Below are 17,828 nucleotides of genomic sequence, written 5' to 3'. Positions count from 1 at the left end.
CCCACCAGTGCGCGAATCCATGCACCAGGCCTCTAGTCACATGAATAAAATAGATCCAGTCATAGAACCCGATGAATCTCGGGAGGGGGAGGGGGTGGTGGAACAGGCTAACAAAGAACTTACAGCCATACATGCATTACCCATGGGCATAGACAATAGGGTGGTAAAGGCCTGGGGCGGGATGGGAACTGGGTGGAGGAAGGGTAATGGGGGGAAAAGAGGGACATCTGTAGTAATCTCAACAATAAAGATTTTAAAAATCAATAAAACAGTAAGTGGCTAGTCGCTCATTGGTTAGAGCAGTGGCCTGCTCACCAAAGGACCAAGGGTTTGATTCCTGCTCAAGGGTCCAGTTGCAGGTCCAATCCCCGGCCTAGGTTGGGATTGCAGGAAGCAACCATCAATGTGTCTCTCTCATCAATGTTTCTCTCTCTCTCTCTCTCTCTCTCTCTCTCTCTCTCTCTCTCTCTCTCTCTCTCTCTTTCTCTCTCTCCCTCTCTCTCTCTGTCTCTTCCTCCTTCCCATCCACTCTCTCTAAAAAGAATCAGTAAAAAAAATTTCCTCAGGTGAGGGTTAACAAAAATAATAATAACCCTAACCGGTTTGGCTCAGTGAATGGAGCGTTGGCCTGCAGACTCAAAGGTCCCAGGTTCGATTCCAGTCAAGGGCATGTACCTTGGTTGTGGGCACATCCCCAGTGAGGGGTGTACAGGAGGCAGCTGATTGATGTTTCTCTCTCATCGATGTTTCTGGCTCTCTCTCCCTCTCCCTTCCTCTCTGTGAAGAATCAATGAAATATATTTAAAATAATAATAAGTAAATAAAATAACAGTAAGTGACTGAGCTGGGGGTTGTCGGTAAGGCAGATCAGACCGGTGTCGACAGGCATGTCCTGGTCAGACTTGAGAGGAGGCTCGCTGGCACTGACCTTGACCTTTGGACAGAGTCATTAAGGGGGATCAGCATGAACCAGGTGCAGAGGGTGGGATGACTGGGGGAGGGAGTCCAATGGGGGAAGGCCTTATTGGGGTGGAGAGTCCAGGTCATTTGGACAAAGGCCAGGGCTCATGTAGGCACTGAGGGCCCTCTCCTGCCCACCAGCCACCGCTCCGGCAAGGCCACCTTGTGGGGATCCCTGCCACCCGCTCCTCCCTGAGGTGTGCTCTGAGTGAACGGCCTCAGTGTGCTCCGAGTGGACACATGAAATATCAGACAGTGCGTGTACTCTCGGGAGCAAGCCTGTAAAATAAAAGCACTGTCCCTCGACCAGGAGTTCGCCGGGAGCTGGGCAGGGCGGCCGAGGGGGAAGGGAGGGACCATGCACACGTTTGGGCCTGGGCCTCGATCTATTGTAGATCACACTGTGGCACCTGCACACGGTGGTTCCTGGGAAAAGAAAGTGGCTTCACCTCCAACGTTCACCGAGGCGCGCTCCGGGCCTCCCGGTGTCCCGGGACACGGCTGTTCTGTGCAGCGGTATCCGTCCCCTCCCAGCAGCATCCTCCTGTTTGGAGCCCAGACCTGCTCCCGAACCCCCCGACACCCGCCAGCCCTCCAGACCCCGCCAGCGTGGCTCCGGGCCCACACCTGCTCCCGGCCGCCCTCCCGACCCGGCCTATGCCTCCAGCCTGGCGCAAGCAGCCGCCCTGAGGGAGAGCCCGTTCGCTGCCCCTCCAGCACCTCTGCCCTGGCCTGGCCCTCCCGTCCTGTCCTGGCAGCGAGGGGCGGTGGCCCGGGCTGGGTCTGCACGGACAGAGCCCTCTGGCCCAGGGGGGGGGGGGGAGCGCCTGTCTGCGCTGGGCCCGCAGCCTGTCCCCCTCCCTCTGGCCCAGGGGGGAGGGGGGGAGCGCCTGTCTGCGCTGGGCCCGCAGCCTGTCCCCCTCCCTCTGGCCCAGGGGGTGGGGAGCGCCTGTCTGCGCTGGGCCCGCAGCCCGTCCCCCTCCCGAAGGCCAGGCCCGGGGGCGGCGCCCTGGTTGTGCATGGGGTGCGGGCCGCGCCCTGACGCTCTTCCCGTTGCAGGCCTACATGGAGGACCACCTGCGGAACAAGAACCGGCTGGAGCAGGAGTGGGAGGCGCTGTGCGCGTACCAGGCGGAGCCCAGCAGCACGCTCGTGGCCCAGCGGGAGGAGAACGCGCCCAAGAACCGCTGCCCGGCGGTGCTGGCCTGTGCGTACCGGGCGCCGGGGAGGGCGGGCAGGCGAACCTGTCTCCCCCGTCCCCATGTCAGGCTCACGCCGGGAGGCCCCTCCCCACCCCACCCACCCCCACTGCCCTCCCTGCTGCAGCCTGACCCCACTGAGCAGCAGTGTGGCTCCCCGTGAGGCCATCCCGGCCTGAAACCACAGCCCAGGGGGCTGTCCTGGTGCCGTGGGTCCCTCACAGCCTGGTCGTCGCAGCGGGAGCATCGGTTGCCCCAGCAACAAGGCACTGTGAGGGCTGGAGGGGATGGCATGGTGCCGGCCGTGGGCAGCATCCCCTGTGGACGCTACCTGGCCAGGAACCACTGACAGTGGAAAAGCAGAAAGAAAAGCCCCACCAACAGCTATTTATTAAGCACCTACTGTGTGCCAGGGACGGGTGACAGACTCCGGTGAGCCCTCTGTCCTCGGACCCGGACGGAGGGCAGTTGGGAAGAAGCAGATCTCGGGGGCGCCGGGTCAGGTGCGGCTGGGCTGGCAGGTCTGGTGGCGGTGTCAGCCCCAAGCCCTTCCCGGCACCTCCCCTGTGGAGCCCAGACACCAGGGCCCAGGGCGGTACAGCCCTCTGGCGTTGCGCAGACACAGGGACCAGGCCCGGCTGCGGCGAGCCCCTCTGACCAGAGCCGGAGCCTCGGGCAGGAGCCACCTCCTTCCTGGGAGTCGGAAAGGCCGCCGTGCTGACCAGTTCGGGCAGCGCGCCGAGGGGCGTGAGGAGCAGCCCTGCTGGGGGGTGGGGGGGACAGAGAGTCCACACGCCTGGGGGGGTGGATAAAGGGCCATCCCTCTCCCGCTCACAGCCCCTCCTCCGGCTGGAGGGAAACTATCAGGAGGACCCCCCGCCGGATGGGGACCCGGGGCGTCTCTCATGCTGGCGTGTCGCCACAGCCCTGCGGGAGAGCCTTGGCGTGAGCGGGTGGGGCCAGCCTGAGGACCCCCACCCGCGGCCTCAGGCAGTACCTCCCTCACGGCCCCCTCGCCTGGCGGTGGGAGTTTGCTGTGGGCAGGCCACGCTGGCTTGCGAGCGTGGGTCTTTCTGCTGTGAGCCCGACGTGGGCCTGTGCCGTCCTGCGCCGTCCTGCCGTGCGCTCTCTGGGAGGTTTTCACCCCCAGTTCCCGGTTCCTCCTGCTCCATGCTCTCCATCCATGCATTCTATAAGCTCAGCTACACCTGCAAGCCATTGACAAAACCCTGACAGAGTAACCTGGGGCGGGCGGGGAGGCCCGAGGTGGCCGTCCCGGCAGGCAGCGGGCTCTGCAGCCTCGAGGCCCTGGTGCCTGCGGGTGCTGGCCAGGTGCAGCCACCAGGCGCCAAGAGCAATGCCACCGCAGCGTCCCTTCCCCACCCCTGGGCGGCGTGGACTGTCTCCACGGCAGTGCAGGTCGCCCTCCTGACCCAGAGGCCCTGGCGCAGGGACCTGTGGGCCTCCCGGCGCCCGGTGCAGAGGAGAAATGGCTGCTCGGCAAAGCTGCTCAGCACAGCCCGCACTCCTCGTGCTGACCCCGCACTCACTCACTGAACCACAGGCGATCGTCAGCCACGCACAACGGCTCCTGGACCGTGGGCCGTTTTTGTTGGTGTGCATGTGTATGTGGGGGGTGTGAGTGTGTGTGTGTGTGAGTGAGTTTACATGTATGTATGTGAGGGTGGGAGTGTATGTTTAAGAGTGTGTGTGAGTGTGTGTGGGGGGTGTGAATGGGTGTTTATGTAAGTGTGAGTTAGTGTGTGAGTGTAAATGAGTGTGTTTGGGTATGTGTATGAGGGCGTGTATGTGTGTGTGAGTGTGCATGTGTGTGGGGTGTGAATGAGTGTGTGTGACAATTGAGTGTGTATGTGTGAGAGTGTGCATGTGTGTATGTGACAGTGAAGGTGTTTGAGTGTCTGCATGTGTGAGTGTGTGGGTATGAGTGTGAGTGTGAGTGTGTGACTGTGAATGTGTGTATGTATATGTTAGTGTATGGGTGTGTGTGTGTGAGGGTGTAGGTGTGGGTGTGTGTGTGTGAGGGTGTAAGTGTGGGTGAGGGTGTGTGAGCGTGTAGGTGTGGGTAAGGGTGTGTGAGGGTGTAGGTGTGGGTGAGGGTCTGTGAGCGTGTAGGTGGGTGAGGGTGTGTGAGCGTGTAGGTGTGGGTGAGGGTGTGTGAGCTTGTAGGTGGGTGAGGGTGTGTGAGGGTGTAGGTGTGGGTGAGGGTCTGTGAGCGTGTAGGTGGGTGAGGGTGTGTAAGCGTGTAGGTGTGGGTGAGGGTGTGTGAGCTTGTAGGTGGGTGAGGGTGTGTGAGGGTGTAGGTGTGGGTGAGGGTGTGTGAGGGTGTAGGTGTGGGTGAGGGTGTGTTAGTGTGTAGCTGTGGGTGAGGGTGTGTGAGTGTGTAGGTGTGGGTGAGGGTATGTGAGGGTGTAGGTGTGGGTGAGGGTGTGTGGGTGTGTAGGTGTGGGTGAGGGTGTGTGAGGGTGTAGGTGTGGGTGAGGGTGTGTGGGTGTGTAGGTGTGGGTGAGGGTGTGTGAGGGTGTAGGTGTGGGTGAGGGTGTGTGAGTGAGGGTGTGTGGGTGTGTAGGTGTGGGTGAGGGTGGGTGAGCATGTAGGTGTGGGTGAGGGTGTGTGAGGGTGTAGGTGTGGGTGAGGGTGTGGGAGCGTGTAGGTGTGGGTGAGGGTGTGTGAGGGTGTAGGTGTGGGTGAGGGTGGGTGAGCGTGTAGGTGTGGGTGAGGGTGTGTGAGCGTGCAGGTGTGGGTGAGGGTGTGTGAGCGTGTAGGTGTGGGTGAGGGTGGGTGAGCGTGTAGGTGTGGGTGAGTGTGTGTGAGCGTGTAGGTGTGGGTGAGGGTGTGTGAGGGTGTAGGTGTGGGTGAGGGTGTGTGAGGGTGTAGGTGTGGGTGAGTGTGTGTGAGTGTAGGTGTGGGTGAGGGTGTGTGTGTAGGTGCGTGTGTGTGAGCGTGTAGGTGTGGGTGAGGGTGTGAGTGAGGGTGTGTGGGTGTGTAGGTGTGGGTGAGGGTGTGTGAGCATGCAGGTGTGGGTGAGGGTGTGTGAGGGTGTAGGTGTGGGTGAGGGTGTGTGGGTGTGTAGGTGTGGGTGAGGGTGTGTGAGGGTGTAGGTGTGGGTGAGGGTGTGTGAGGGGGCAGGTGTGGGTGAGGGTGTGTGAGTGTGTAGGTGGGTGAGTGTGTAGGTGTGGGTGAGGGTGTATGAGTGAGGGTGTGTGGGTGTGTAGGTGTGGGTGAGGGTGGGTGAGCGTGTAGGTGTGGGTGAGGGTGTGTGAGGTTGTAGGTGTGGGTGAGGGTGTGTGAGTGTGTAGGTGGGTGAGTGTGTAGGTGTGGGTGAGGGTGTGTGGGTGTGTAGGTGTGGGTGAGGGTGTGTGAGCATGCAGGTGTGGGTGAGGGTGTGTGAGGGTGTAGGTGTGGGTGAGGGTGTGTGGGTGTGTAGGTGTGGGTGAGGGTGTGTGAGGGTGTAGGTGTGGGTGAGGGTGTGTGAGGGGGCAGGTGTGGGTGAGGGTGTGTGAGTGTGTAGGTGGGTGAGTGTGTAGGTGTGGGTGAGGGTGTATGAGTGAGGGTGTGTGGGTGTGTAGGTGTGGGTGAGGGTGGGTGAGCGTGTAGGTGTGGGTGAGGGTGTGTGAGGTTGTAGGTGTGGGTGAGGGTGTGTGAGTGTGTAGGTGGGTGAGTGTGTAGGTGTGGGTGAGGGTGTATGAGTGAGGGTGTGTGGGTGTGTAGGTGTGGGTGAGGGTGTGTGAGCATGTAGGTGTGGGTGAGGGTGTGTGAGGGTGTAGGTGTGGGTGAGGGTGGGTGAGCGTGTAGGTGTGGGTGAGGGTGTGTGAGTGTGTAGGTGGGTGAGTGTGTGTGAGTGTAGGTGTGGGTGAGGGTGTGTGTGTAGGTGCGTGTGTGAGAGCGTGTAGGTGTGGGTGAGGATGTGAGTGAGGGTGTAGGTGTGGGTGAGGGTGTGTGAGGGTGTAGGTGTGGGTGAGGGTGTGTGAGGGTGTAGGTGTGGGTGAGGGTGTGTGAGGGGGTAGGTGTGGGTGAGGCTGTGTGAGTGGGTAGGTGTGGGTGAGTGTGTGTGAGTGTGTAGGTGGGTGAGTGTGTGTGAGTGTAGGTGTGGGTGAGGGTGTGTGTGTAGGTGCGTGTGGGTGAGGGTGTAGGTGTGGGTAAGGGTGTGAGTGAGGGTGTGTGGGTGTGTAGGTGTGGGTGAGGGTGTGTGAGCATGCAGGTGTGGGTGAGGGTGTGTGAGGGTGTAGGTGTGGGTGAGGGTGTGTGGGTGTGTAGGTGTGGGTGAGGGTGTGTGAGCATGCAGGTGTGGGTGAGGGTGTGTGAGTGTGTAGGTGTGGGTGAGGGTGTGTAAGTGTGTAGGTGTGGGTGAGGGTGTAGGCGTGGGTGAGGGTGTGTGTGTGTAGGTTTGGTGAGGGTGTGTGAGGGTGTAGGTATGGGTGAGGGTGTTTGATCGTGTAGGTGTGGGTGAGGTTGTGTGAGTGAGGGTGTGTGGGTGTGTAGGTGTGGGTGAGGGTGTGAGGGTGTAGGTGTGGGTGAGGGTGTGTGGGTGTGTAGGTGTGGGTGAGGGTGTGTGAGGGTGTAGGTGTGAGTGTGGGTGTGTGAGGGGGTAGGTGTGGGTGAGGGTGTGTGAGGGGGTAGGTGTGGGTGAAGGTGTGTGAGTGAGGGTGTGTGGGTGTGTAGGTGTGAGTGAGGGTGTCTGAGGGGGTAGGTATGGGTGAGTGTGTGTGAGGGGGTAGGTGTGGGTGAAGGTGTGTGAGTGAGGGTGTGTGGGTGTGTAGGTGTGGGTGAGGGTGTCTGAGGGTGTAGGTATGGGTGAGTGTGTGTGAGGGGGTAGGTGTGGGTGAGGGTGTAGGTGGGAGTGAGGGTGTACCAGTGTGTGTGGGGGTGGGTGTGTGCTTTATTTATTTGCTGTTGGAAGTGCGTCACAGTGAGTTCCAGGCGTCACGCCCTCTCACTGCTGTAGCCTGCGTCTCCTAAGAACAAGGCGCATGCCTGCCCTCCTGCCCGTTGGGACTGAGAACACCGTGGTCTCTAATGTCCTCTTCCCCTCCCCAGCGCTCCCAGACTTTCCGGGCGCCCCTGGCACAGCTTTGGTGTTTCTTTTGCCGGACGCAGGAGGGCACTGTGTTTGCGTGTCCGCTTTAGCACGCACTCGGTTTTACACTCGCCTTGGCTTTCTGAGGTGACCTCCCAGGGCCGTCTCACCGGCCCAGGCCCAGACCTGCTGCCCACCATGCTCTAGCCGCACCCGCCACAGCCCCGCACCGCCTCGGCCACGTGACCAGCGCCTCGTGGCCTCAGCTGGGAGACCGTGGCCCGTTCCCGCTCACCTGCCCAGCGACCAGAACTCGGCAGCAATCGCTGCCCTCCCGCCTACCATCTCCACTCCTGTCCGTCCTCGGCGCAGGCGCCGGATGCCACCTGCTGGAATGCTTCCGCCTGCCGGACGAGAGGTGTCCCTGTGAAGCTTTGGGTTGAAACAGACACAGGACGGACGCTCCCGTGGCCCACCGTCTGCACCCGCAGCCGGCACCGTGGTGCTTGCTAGCCTAGCTGAGGAGGGTGTTGGCGGGCACCCGCTGTGCCACGGGCAGCAGGTCCGGGTCCCAGAGCCCAGGCTGCCCTGTGGGACTCTCCGTCTCTGCCAGGCGGCGCTTTGTCCCTTTGCTGGGTGTGGCAGCAGAAGAATGGCCTTCGAGGTGCCCTCGTCCCAACCCTCAGAATCGTGACTATGTTACCTGAGGGGGCAAAGGCGCAGTCCCGGTGCCGGACAGGAGAGTTGTCCTGGGCCGCCCTGGGGACCATGCCCGAGGGAGGCAGACGCGATGCGAGGAGGGGCCAGGGGCCCGGAAGGCTGGGCAGCGCCGGGCTAGAGGGCAGCCGCACACTGTAAGCGTGGCCTCTGCGCTGGGGGTGTCGAGCCCCTCCACAGCCACAGGCCTGCACTCCCGAGGCCAGGCACACACTGGTCTCTGCCACCGTGATCGGAACCGTCTGTGAGAAAACATCTCCTTAGCTTCTCGGAATCCAGAGGCAAACATGAAATAAACACGTGCCGCCTGGCCGGGCGGCTCAGCAGGCTCTGTGTTGGCCCGTCTGGGCTCCCTGCCGGGCACGTGCCCAGCTTTCGGGTTGGGTCCCAGCCAGAGTGTCTGCGGTAGGCAACCGATGTTTCTCCCCCTCTCCCTTCCTCTCACTCTAAAAACAATTAAACATTTTTTAATGTATTGCTCTGCATCAACGACAAGCCCGTCAGTAAAGGCAGGTCTGTGTTGGCGGACGTCCCCTAGGCCGCCGTCGGCCTCGCTGCGGAGCCGGTGGGGCGGGGAGCTCGGCTGTGGGTTCACAGGGCAGAAGCCGCCCTGGGCCTGCGATGCCCACGCAGGAACGGCGGCCCCGAAGCCGTGGGCTCATCCCGGGGCACGGTCTACATGAGCGACTCTGCGCTGACCCTCCAGACACGCCGGCCTGGCCCCGACACACCCCCCTCCACGGCCACAGCTGCAAGGCACGGGCAGTGGCGTCCGCCCAGCATGATGGTTTCGTCCAAATCAGAGGGAAATGGCAGCGGCCGGTCCAGGCTGGCCACCTGGACGGCCATGACCCTCGGACCCTTCCGCCTCCGCACACCAGGCCTTCCCAGCGCCGCCGTGCCCCGGCGGTGAGTCAGCCTGCTGTGGGAACCGTGGGCAGGGATCCTTGGTACCGGCGGCCACGGAGGCCAGCGCCCTCTCCGGTGGGCTCTGGCAGCTCGTGTGGCGCGTGGGGCAGGCCTGGACAAGCCGTGCCGGCACGGACCCACCAGCCGAGCTGCAGCGCCCCCCACAGGCCCTGTGGCCCCTCAGCACACAGCGTCTCCTGTTGGCATTTATGAAAATGTCTCTACTTCGTGACAATGTCTGTGTCCACTGTCCTAGACGCGTCATCAGTTCTACAGGCTTCTCACCTCAGGCGTGTGCACCTGTGGTGCTGACTGTCCGGGAGCCCCTTGCTACACGATCGCAATGCCTGCTTACACACACCTCTGGCCGCGACACGCCTGTGAGTGCCACGTCAGTACCCCACACTTTGGATGACAAGTCGGACGCTTTAAAATATTGACTAGCTGACCAGACACCCCGCTGCAGGTGCGGACTGGACCGCACACCAGGCTCCTGGCCGCTGGCATGCGGCTCTGCCCATCACCCGGATGCTGCTGGGCCTCAGGGTCTCAGCCGCATGGGAGAGCACCCGTCCTGTCTGTGGCCCAGGGCGGCGGGAAGGACAGGTGGCCTGTGTGAGTGCCGTTTGGAACAGACCGAGCAGGAGAAATTAGAAGCACTGTTCTTGCAGAGGCGTTGTGCGGGGTGAGTGCTCAGGAGTTCGTTCAAGCTTCTTTTTTAAAGAATGTGTTTTTGTTGAGATATTAGAGAGCGGGGGAGGGAGAGAGAGAAGCGTCAACGAGAGAAAACATGGATTGGTACTTCGCATGCCCCCTATAAGGGATCGAGCTTAACCCAGGTCCATGCCCTTGGCCAAGAACTGAACCTTTGACCCCGTGGTACTCGAGACGACACTAGCCACTGAGCCACACCTGCCAGGCTCAAGTCCCTTCTTGATAGGTGTCTTCCTCTTCCCGCTTGGCAAAGCTGATGCCTGCAGCCTCCGTCAAGCTCCTGGGTGGCGTTGGCTGATAGCACTGTGTCTCTCAGAGCCCGATTTCACCCAGGCCTGCCTCTCACAGATGCTGAAAGGAGCTCACCCCGAAACCCAGGCGCAGGGCACACTGCGAGGCGACCTGTGCCGGTGGAAGGAGGGAGCGGGCATCACCCTGAAATGGGACAGGATGGCCATGGGGGTAACGGGACAGGATGGCCACGGGGGTAAGGGGACGGGATGGCCACGGGGGTAACGGGACGGGATGGCCACGGGGGTAAGGGGACGGGATGGCCACGGGGGTAAGGGGACGGGATGGCCACGGGGGTAAGGGGACGGGATGGCCACGGGGGTAACGGGACGGGATGGCCACGGGGGTAAGGGGACGGGATGGCCACGGGGGTAACGGGACGGGATGGCCACGCGGGTAACAGGAGGGGATGGCCACGGGAGTAAGGGGACGGGATGGCCACGGGGGTAAGGGGACGGGATGGCCACGGGGGTAACGGGACGGGATGGCCACGGGGGTAAGGGGACGGGATGGCCACGGGGGTAACGGGACGGGATGGCCACGGGGGTAAGGGGACGGGATGGCCACGGGGGTAAGGGGACGGGATGGCCACGGGGGTAACGGGACGGGATGGCCACGGGGGTAACGGGACGGGATGGCCACGGGGGTAACAGGAGGGGATGGCCACCCACGGGGGTGAACGCGTTCTAAGACGACAGTCGTGCTGTGGCTCCTGTTGGAGGCAGCCTTGGTCACGGCCGTGTCCCGGTTCCATAGCGTTGGAGGGAGACCTTGGAGAAATTGCCCAGCGGCCCGGCGCTCTGGCCACACCTTCCTGCTCCGGTTGGCCGTGGGCTGTGTGCTCCTGGCGCAGGTGTGAGAGCGTGAAGGCACGGGATCCAGCCTGCGGAGCCCAGGCCAGAGGGGTGATGAGCCACTGCCCCTCAGCTCACCACCCGCCAGGCCGCCCTCCGCCCCATCACAGAGGACAAGGGTGCCGAGTCAGAGCCCGATGTCATCATGCTGGCTCCAGGGACATCGCCTCAAAAATGATGGCTGGTGTGGCTCAGTGGTTAGCCCCCCCCCAACCCCCACACAGAACCCCCGTACTGAAGGCTCTCAGGTTCCATTCCGGTCAAGGGCACATACCAGGGTTTCAGGTTCACTCCTGCCCCTCTTCAGGGCACAAGCTGGAGACAACCAGTCAATGTCTCTCACATCGATGTTTCTCTCACACATCAATGTTGCTCTCTCTCCCCCTCCCTCCCTGAAAAGCAATGGAGAAAAGTGCCCTCACATGAAGATAAAAACCAGCAACAGCACAGTGAGCGGGAAGAGTGAGCCACGCAGACTCGCCAGTTGAGCGAAAGCTCTCCCACCGCCTCGGGGCCGCCGCGCTGGCCCTGGCCTCGCCACTCTGCAGGCACCAGGCGTTTCAAAAGCAGGTTCGGGGGCCTAATGCCAGAAACTGAACAAGCCCCTGCTACCTCACAGAGCCCGGCTGTGACAGGCAGGCCTGGAACTCTGACATTTTAAAGCCTCCGGGGGTCTCCCAGGAGACCCCTGAGCCCCCGAAGCAGCTAGCACTCTGCACAGGCCGGGACCGCAGGCCAGGATGGCAGGCGGGGCCAAAGGCCGGGACCCCAGGCCGGGACCCCAGGCCGGGACCCCAGGCCAGGATGGCAGGCCGGGGCCAAAGGCCGGGATCCCAGGCCGGGACCGCAGGCCCTGCTACAAAGGGTGCCTGTTTCTGAGCCGCCTTCCCATCTCAGGCCGGTGTGTCCACTTGACCTTAACTTTGGAGGTCGTGTTTACAACACAGCAGGGTGTCAAGAGTTGCCCAATTTTTCTGGTGAACATTATTTCCATTTCCTGCCCGTTGTCATTCTCTCTGGAATGAATGTGTGCGAGGGCCCGAAGCACTGCGCCGAGGGGGTGGCGTCATTACCGTGTGTTGGCAGAGCACGCGACACCTCTGCACTCGCCGCTCGGGGCTGTCCCCGCTCCAGGCGTCCCGATCCGTCCTGCCTCACCATCCTAATGAGAGCAGCAGGGCGGCCTCCAGGCCAACAGACCCCCTTCCCGAGGTCGGGCAGTTCCAGGCCCCAGCGTCTCAAGCTCCAGAGCTATTACAGAAACTCAGTGACATCCCAGGGATGGGAGCTCAGACCACAGCCGCGGCCCGCAGTGGGCCGCTCAGGCCACAGGCTGCTTCCTGCGCCGGCGTCGTCTCGGGAGGGCGGGCGCTCGGCCGCCAGCTGGGCAGAAGGCTGCAGCTCGCGTGCCATCGTGCCCTCGCGCCAGTGACTCCGCTCCAGTGCACCTGCGGGAGGGACAGCCTGCTGGCTGCGGAGCCCGGGGCGCCGGAAGGAGAAGGGGGACCCAGTGACCCACTGCTCCCGGCGGCCCTGCTCCTGCCCCGCAGGTCTCCTTTGGAAAGCTCCTGGGAAGGGCCAAGAGGGCCTCACTGTGCACAGCAGTGACGCACTGGCGAGGTCACAGGCCTGCACCACAGCTCTGGATCCAGCCGGATGACAGCGCTTTGTCTGTTTCCGGTGTTTGTGTCAGGGAGGCCCCTGCACACTCTGCCCGGTTCCTGCTGGATCCGCATTTCCCTTCCCTCTTAGTCACCTTTTAAAACGAAGTTGCTGTCACCTCAGGATTTGGCTGCTTGTAGACGACAAAGCTTGAGCTTCCTCTGCATGTCAATACTGACTCGCTCTGTTGCCAAACATGTTTAAAGGTAAACTCTATGTAAATGGCGCAGATAACCATGGTGTGGGAACTTTACATAAAAACAAGTCTCTCCAGGTTGTACCAAGTGGGACACAGTGTCAGGTCCTCCTCCACGGACGGTGAGGGGAGTGAGGGGGAGCAGGGGCGGGTCACTCTGAGCTCCGGGGAAGGGCTGAGCACTCGGGGGGAGCCGCCTGCAGGCAGCCACCGGGCACATGGGCACCACCGGTGCACTTCCGGCCGTGTGGGCAGCACAGACCTGACTCTGCTCTGGCCTTTGCAGACGACCACTCCCGGGTCCTGTTGAAGCCGGAAAACAGCCACAGCAACTCGGACTACATCAACGCCAGCCCCATCGTAAGTACCGTCCCCCGAGGCCGCCAGCCTTTCCCAGGGCGCATGTGGGCGAGCCACGTGAGGATGGCAGGGAAACATGCTGCCTGCTCCAGCGGAGAGCTGAGAATTAGCCTCAGCTGGGTAACCAGCCTCAAACAGGAACAGCCTTATCAGATAACTGGTCTCTACAGGCAACCAATCTTAGCCAGGTAACTAGTTTCAACCGGGAACTAGTTTCAACCGGTTAGCTTTAACCAGATAACTAGTCTCTACTAGGTTACTAGCCTCAACCAGGAACCAGCCTTAACTAGTTAACTAGTCTCAACTGGGTTCTTAGTCCCAACAAGTAACTAGCCCTAACCAGGTAACTAGTCTCAGCCAGGTTATTAGTCTCAACGAAGTAACCAGCTTCCCCACTGATCCACGTCTGTGTCCTGGGTAGGGGTCGGTGACCAGCCTGAAGGTTTGTCCTTTCCTAGGCCCGCTGGTGCCCGCTGCGCTCGGGGAACGGGGAATCGGCCGCGCCTGGCACCTGGGTGTCTGGAGGGTGCGGGGAAGGGGTCTGTCACCCTGTGACTCCTCACTGCCGGGTCCCCGCGGCCAGCCCACCGTCTCAGCTCCTGGGCAGGGAGGACGGGGCGGGGTCTGCCGCCATGGGGAGGGGGCTGAGTGCCTGCATGGCACTTAAACTGGCAGCAGGGAAAGGATTGGTGTGGGTTTATGAGGGCGAGAAGCTGAGATCGCCTCGATTTGGATGCGTTTCTCCAGCTCGGTCTTAAGGGAGGCGTCTCCCCGAAATCTTGATTTGCATCCAGTCAAGGACTGTGTGGATGCCACACTGGCTGTTATTCCAAGGCTGGTGAAAGGCCCCCGTGCGCTGGCAGCCCCCTGGCTCCCCAGCGGTGAGCTGTCCGTGACAGCATCGCCATGTGACTTCAAGCGGCCGCTGCTGACGGTGGGCCACGTGGCCAATTAGCTGGTCCCACCCATTCCATAGGGCCACGTGCCTGAGCCACATCGGCTTCCCGACACTTCTCACCGCCCGTCCTGGCAGCGCAGGGAGACGGCGGTGTGCCGGCCCAGCCGCCCTGGCCTCTGGCCTCTGGGCCTCGGCCCCTGGTTCCCAGGGTCTCCTGCAGCCACAGTCTTCTCGAGCACGTTGCCCTGGGCTTGGATTGTCTTGTTGGTTCTAATTCAAACCATCAAGGCGAAGCCGCGCTGGTGGCCGCCCGCCCCACTGGGAGAGGTGCTGCGAGAGGTGCTGTGTCCGGGGAGGGGGTCCGTGCTATCTGGCCCCGGCCTGCTCAACGGACGTGGCTCTGACCCCAGACCCCTGGAACCAGGAGGGTCACGTCCCTCTGTGGCTCCTGGTCCCCGGAGGATCCACGGGAGAACTAAAGGGTCGTCTCAGGTCCGAAAGGCCCTGTGTGGGTTCCCAGGCAGGCGGCCCGGCTGCTGAAGTGGAAGCAGCACCCTGCAGTCAGAGGTGGCAGGAGAGGGTGGTGCTCCCTCCTCTATCCGATGCCACACCTTCCTACGCCTGGAGCTGAGGTGGCCTGGAACCAGGGGCGGCCCCCCTGAGGCAGCGGAGGCTGGCAGCTGCGTCCAGCGGCTGGGTGAGCAGGCCGTTGGGGCTGGAGCCTGGCTGCGCGGGAGGGACGGCCATCCTCTCCGGGTTGTGCTCAGCTGCGAAAACTCCGCACCACCCTGGTCAACAGTGGGCGGCCTTTGCTTTTAAATCGAAGGCCTGCTTCCCCGCACGGCGTCCGGCGTGAGGGCCCTCAGGGGGCAGGCACTGGGAAGCTGAGCACCCTCAGCACCTGGCACGTTTGTCAAACTGCACATTTCCCGCAGGGACAGGCTGACGTCTGCATCAGCAGTCAGGACCCCCTCTTCGTTCTGCAGTTTATTAAAGGCGGAAATGTTTAAGGTTTTAGTCCAGTGTCCCTGGATGGGTAGGATCAACCTCATTACAATGTCCATACTCAAGACACTCTACTGATTCAATGCCATCCCTATTAAAATACCAATGGCACATTGCACAGATCTAGGACAAATATTATACTCTAAAAATTTATATGGACCCGAGGCGGGACACACGTCTGCCACGCTGAGCTCACGGGCCACTGGAGTGCTTCTCGGAGAAGGTGTCAGCGGGGACGTGCCTGCCTCCTTGCATCACACTTGTCCCGCCGTGGAGACCAGGCAGAATGAGGCTTCGTCCCTGGCATTGTCTGTGCACTTTCATCACTGAGGATGCCCACCCCACCCCACACTCAGGCGCTGGCTGCTCTCAGTGAGTGCTCCTGCCAGGCGTCAACTGCCCCCCAGAGGGTGCTGGCACCACCACCAGGGCTGTCTTTTGTTGCTCGGTGGAGAACTCACTTCCCCTCTGAGCCCTCTAGGCTCTTCACTGCCTTCTGCGTGGCAGCCACGCGACGGCCACGCGGCAGTGAGAGTCCCGCCTCTGTGGTCGTGGGGACAGTAACTGAGACGCCGCAACTGAGACCTGTGACTAAGGTGGCCTTATTTGCTCTCCTGAAACCAGTCAGATTTTCACTGCTAATCACGTTGCTCATTTTGAAAGCAACTGAATGCTACTTCGAACACAGTAACAATTCAAAACCAGGCTGCTCTCTCCACTGCTCTAGGCAGGAGGGGGCTGTGTCACCCCAAGACGTGTACCTCGAAAATCAGAACTCCTGGTCCCTGCTCGGTGTTTTCCTGCAGAAACGTCTTCACCGGGGCTTTCAGCGAGAGGACAGATTGCACCTGCGCTGTGTGTGCTGACTCTCAGAGTGAGGTCCACCTTCATTCTGAATCCCTAAATCAGGGCACAACCAGTGCCTTCCTACCTGCCGCCCGCCACCCCTGCTGGCTCGGACTGCGTCCCTGGAGGGACCTCCCTCTGCCCTTGTGCTGCAGGGACTATGAGGTGGGGGTTGGGAGCGTCCATAGCGCCAGGCCTCAGCTCTGCAGTGCGACAGCAACGCCACGTCTCCCCGGCCTGGCAGACGCACCGCAGGGTGCTAGGTGATGCCGGTGGCGGCCTGTGTCACAGGTGCCGTCTGGAATCGTGTGTGGTTGAAACTCGCTGCTCCCTGGATCGGGAGCTGTGTGTGTAACTGGAGCAGCTGAGGTTACCTCTCATTGACCTGTAGAGAGTGGATGAGAGGGGAGAGACAGAGAGAGAGACATCGATGTGAGAGAGAGACATCAATTGATGCCTCTACTCACACTCCCTGATGGGGGAAAAAATGGGAGCGAGCCTGCAACCCAGGTATGTGCCCATGACCAGAATCGAACCCAGGGCCCTCAGTCAACGCTCTCTCCACTCAGCCAAACCGGCGAGGGCTGTCCTCACCGCGGGTGCCACTCCCGTCCCCTGCGCAGCCGCTCTCGCTAATCGCTGTGCGTGTCTTGCAGATGGACCACGACCCCAGGAGCCCCGCATACATTGCCACCCAAGGACCGCTGCCTGCCACCGTGGCCGACTTCTGGCAGGTGATGCTCTTGGTTCCATTCTTTTTCTGAAAGTCAACTCCTACTGGTTGTGAATTGAGCCTTGGGTTCATTAAGCCAATCAAACTTGTTTGCAGCGTTTGTCAGATGTTACATGATTTCAGAATTTATTGGGGGCCTTTAAGATATATATTTTTTGTAATCCTCAACTAGGACATTTTTTCCATTGATTTTTTTTAGAGAAGAGTGGAAGGGAGGGAGGGAGGGAGGGAGAGAGGAAACATCCGTGTGAGAACGACAACATGACTGGTTGCCTCCCGCATGTGCCCAGACCAGGGCCAGGACTGAGTCTGCAGCTCTTCCATCTGCGGCAGGCGCTAACCACTGCTCCACCGGCCAGGTGCCTTTAACGTGTTTATGATCAATCAGGTTTTCAAAACTGAGTCTGAAAAAAAATCCCTTCAAGAGATTTAATGCTTTAAATACACTTTTAAAAGCCACTTTACAATTTCACTTTTTGAAATGAAATTAATCAGTACTTTATTTTATTAAAAGGTCTCTTATCTATTGTTTAATCTTATAAAGATAAAGATGGAGCTCAAATGATAGTTTCTCTTTGTGGATTTTCTATAATGCGTTTTGGATTTTTCAATTGATTTTAGAAAGAGAGAGAAACGGATTTGTTGCTCCTGATGCGCTTACTGGTGCATTCGCTGGTGCTCAGCTTCCCTCTGAGTCCGCGGAGCGGGCCGCTGCGGGAGCAGGAGGGGGTTCTCAGGCACAGAGCTGCCCTGTGCACGGCCGTGCAGAACCTGAGGCTGGCTCCGCGAGCGAGCGCGCGCCGGAGCCTCACGGCCTTCCTCCGCAGATGGTGTGGGAGAGCGGCTGTGCGGTCCTCGTCATGCTGGCCCCGCTGGCGGAGAACGGCGTCCGGCAGTGCTACCACTACTGGCCCGCCGAGGGCTCCAACCTCTACCACATCTACGAGGTACCGCCCCCCAGCCGCACCCTCCGCCAGGTCCCCACGGGCCCCTGGTCATGACACCCAGGCCTCCACAGCCTGTGCCCGGACTGGACTGGGACTGGACGGGACTGGACTGGGACTGGGATTGGCCTGGGTCTGGGCTGGGACTGGACTGGGACTAGGACTGGACTGGAACTGGACTGAACTGGGATTGGCCCCTGGGACTAGGACTGGACTGGAACTGGGACTGGACTGGGACTGGGACTGGGACTGGACTGGGACTGGACTGGACTAGGATTGGCCCTGGGACTAGGACTGGACTGGAACTGGGACTGGACTGGGACTGGGACTGGGACTGGACTGGGACTGGGACTAGACTGGGACTGGAACTGGGATTGGACTGGACTGGACTGGGACTGGGATGGGACTGGACTGGGACTGAGACTGGAACTGGGACTGGGACTGGACTGGACTGGGACTGGACTGCACTGGACTGGGACTGGGACTGGACTGGGACTGGACTGGA

At 61.0% G+C, this 17,828-nt stretch overlaps 1 protein-coding gene across 2 annotated transcripts in view; it reads left to right on the top strand.

The window, feature by feature from the left end:
- Positions 1 to 17,828, top strand: part of PTPRN2 (protein tyrosine phosphatase receptor type N2) — a 326,344-nt gene that overhangs the window by 271,816 nt on the left and 36,700 nt on the right. For both annotated transcript variants that reach the window (XM_045578276.1, XM_045578275.1), the window contains exons 14-17: positions 2,020 to 2,167; positions 12,824 to 12,897; positions 16,303 to 16,380; positions 17,207 to 17,326. In XM_045578276.1, coding sequence (XP_045434232.1) covers positions 2,020 to 2,167; positions 12,824 to 12,897; positions 16,303 to 16,380; positions 17,207 to 17,326 — 420 coding nt within the window. The remainder of the gene's footprint in view (positions 1 to 2,019; positions 2,168 to 12,823; positions 12,898 to 16,302; positions 16,381 to 17,206; positions 17,327 to 17,828) is intronic.

The sequence above is a fragment of the Pipistrellus kuhlii genome, unplaced genomic scaffold, assembly GCF_014108245.1.
Source record: "Pipistrellus kuhlii isolate mPipKuh1 unplaced genomic scaffold, mPipKuh1.p scaffold_m20_p_94, whole genome shotgun sequence".
NCBI classification, from domain to species: domain Eukaryota; kingdom Metazoa; phylum Chordata; class Mammalia; order Chiroptera; family Vespertilionidae; genus Pipistrellus; species Pipistrellus kuhlii.
The sequence above is the reverse complement of the archived record's forward strand: the minus strand, read 5'-3'. Positions and strand labels throughout refer to the sequence as shown.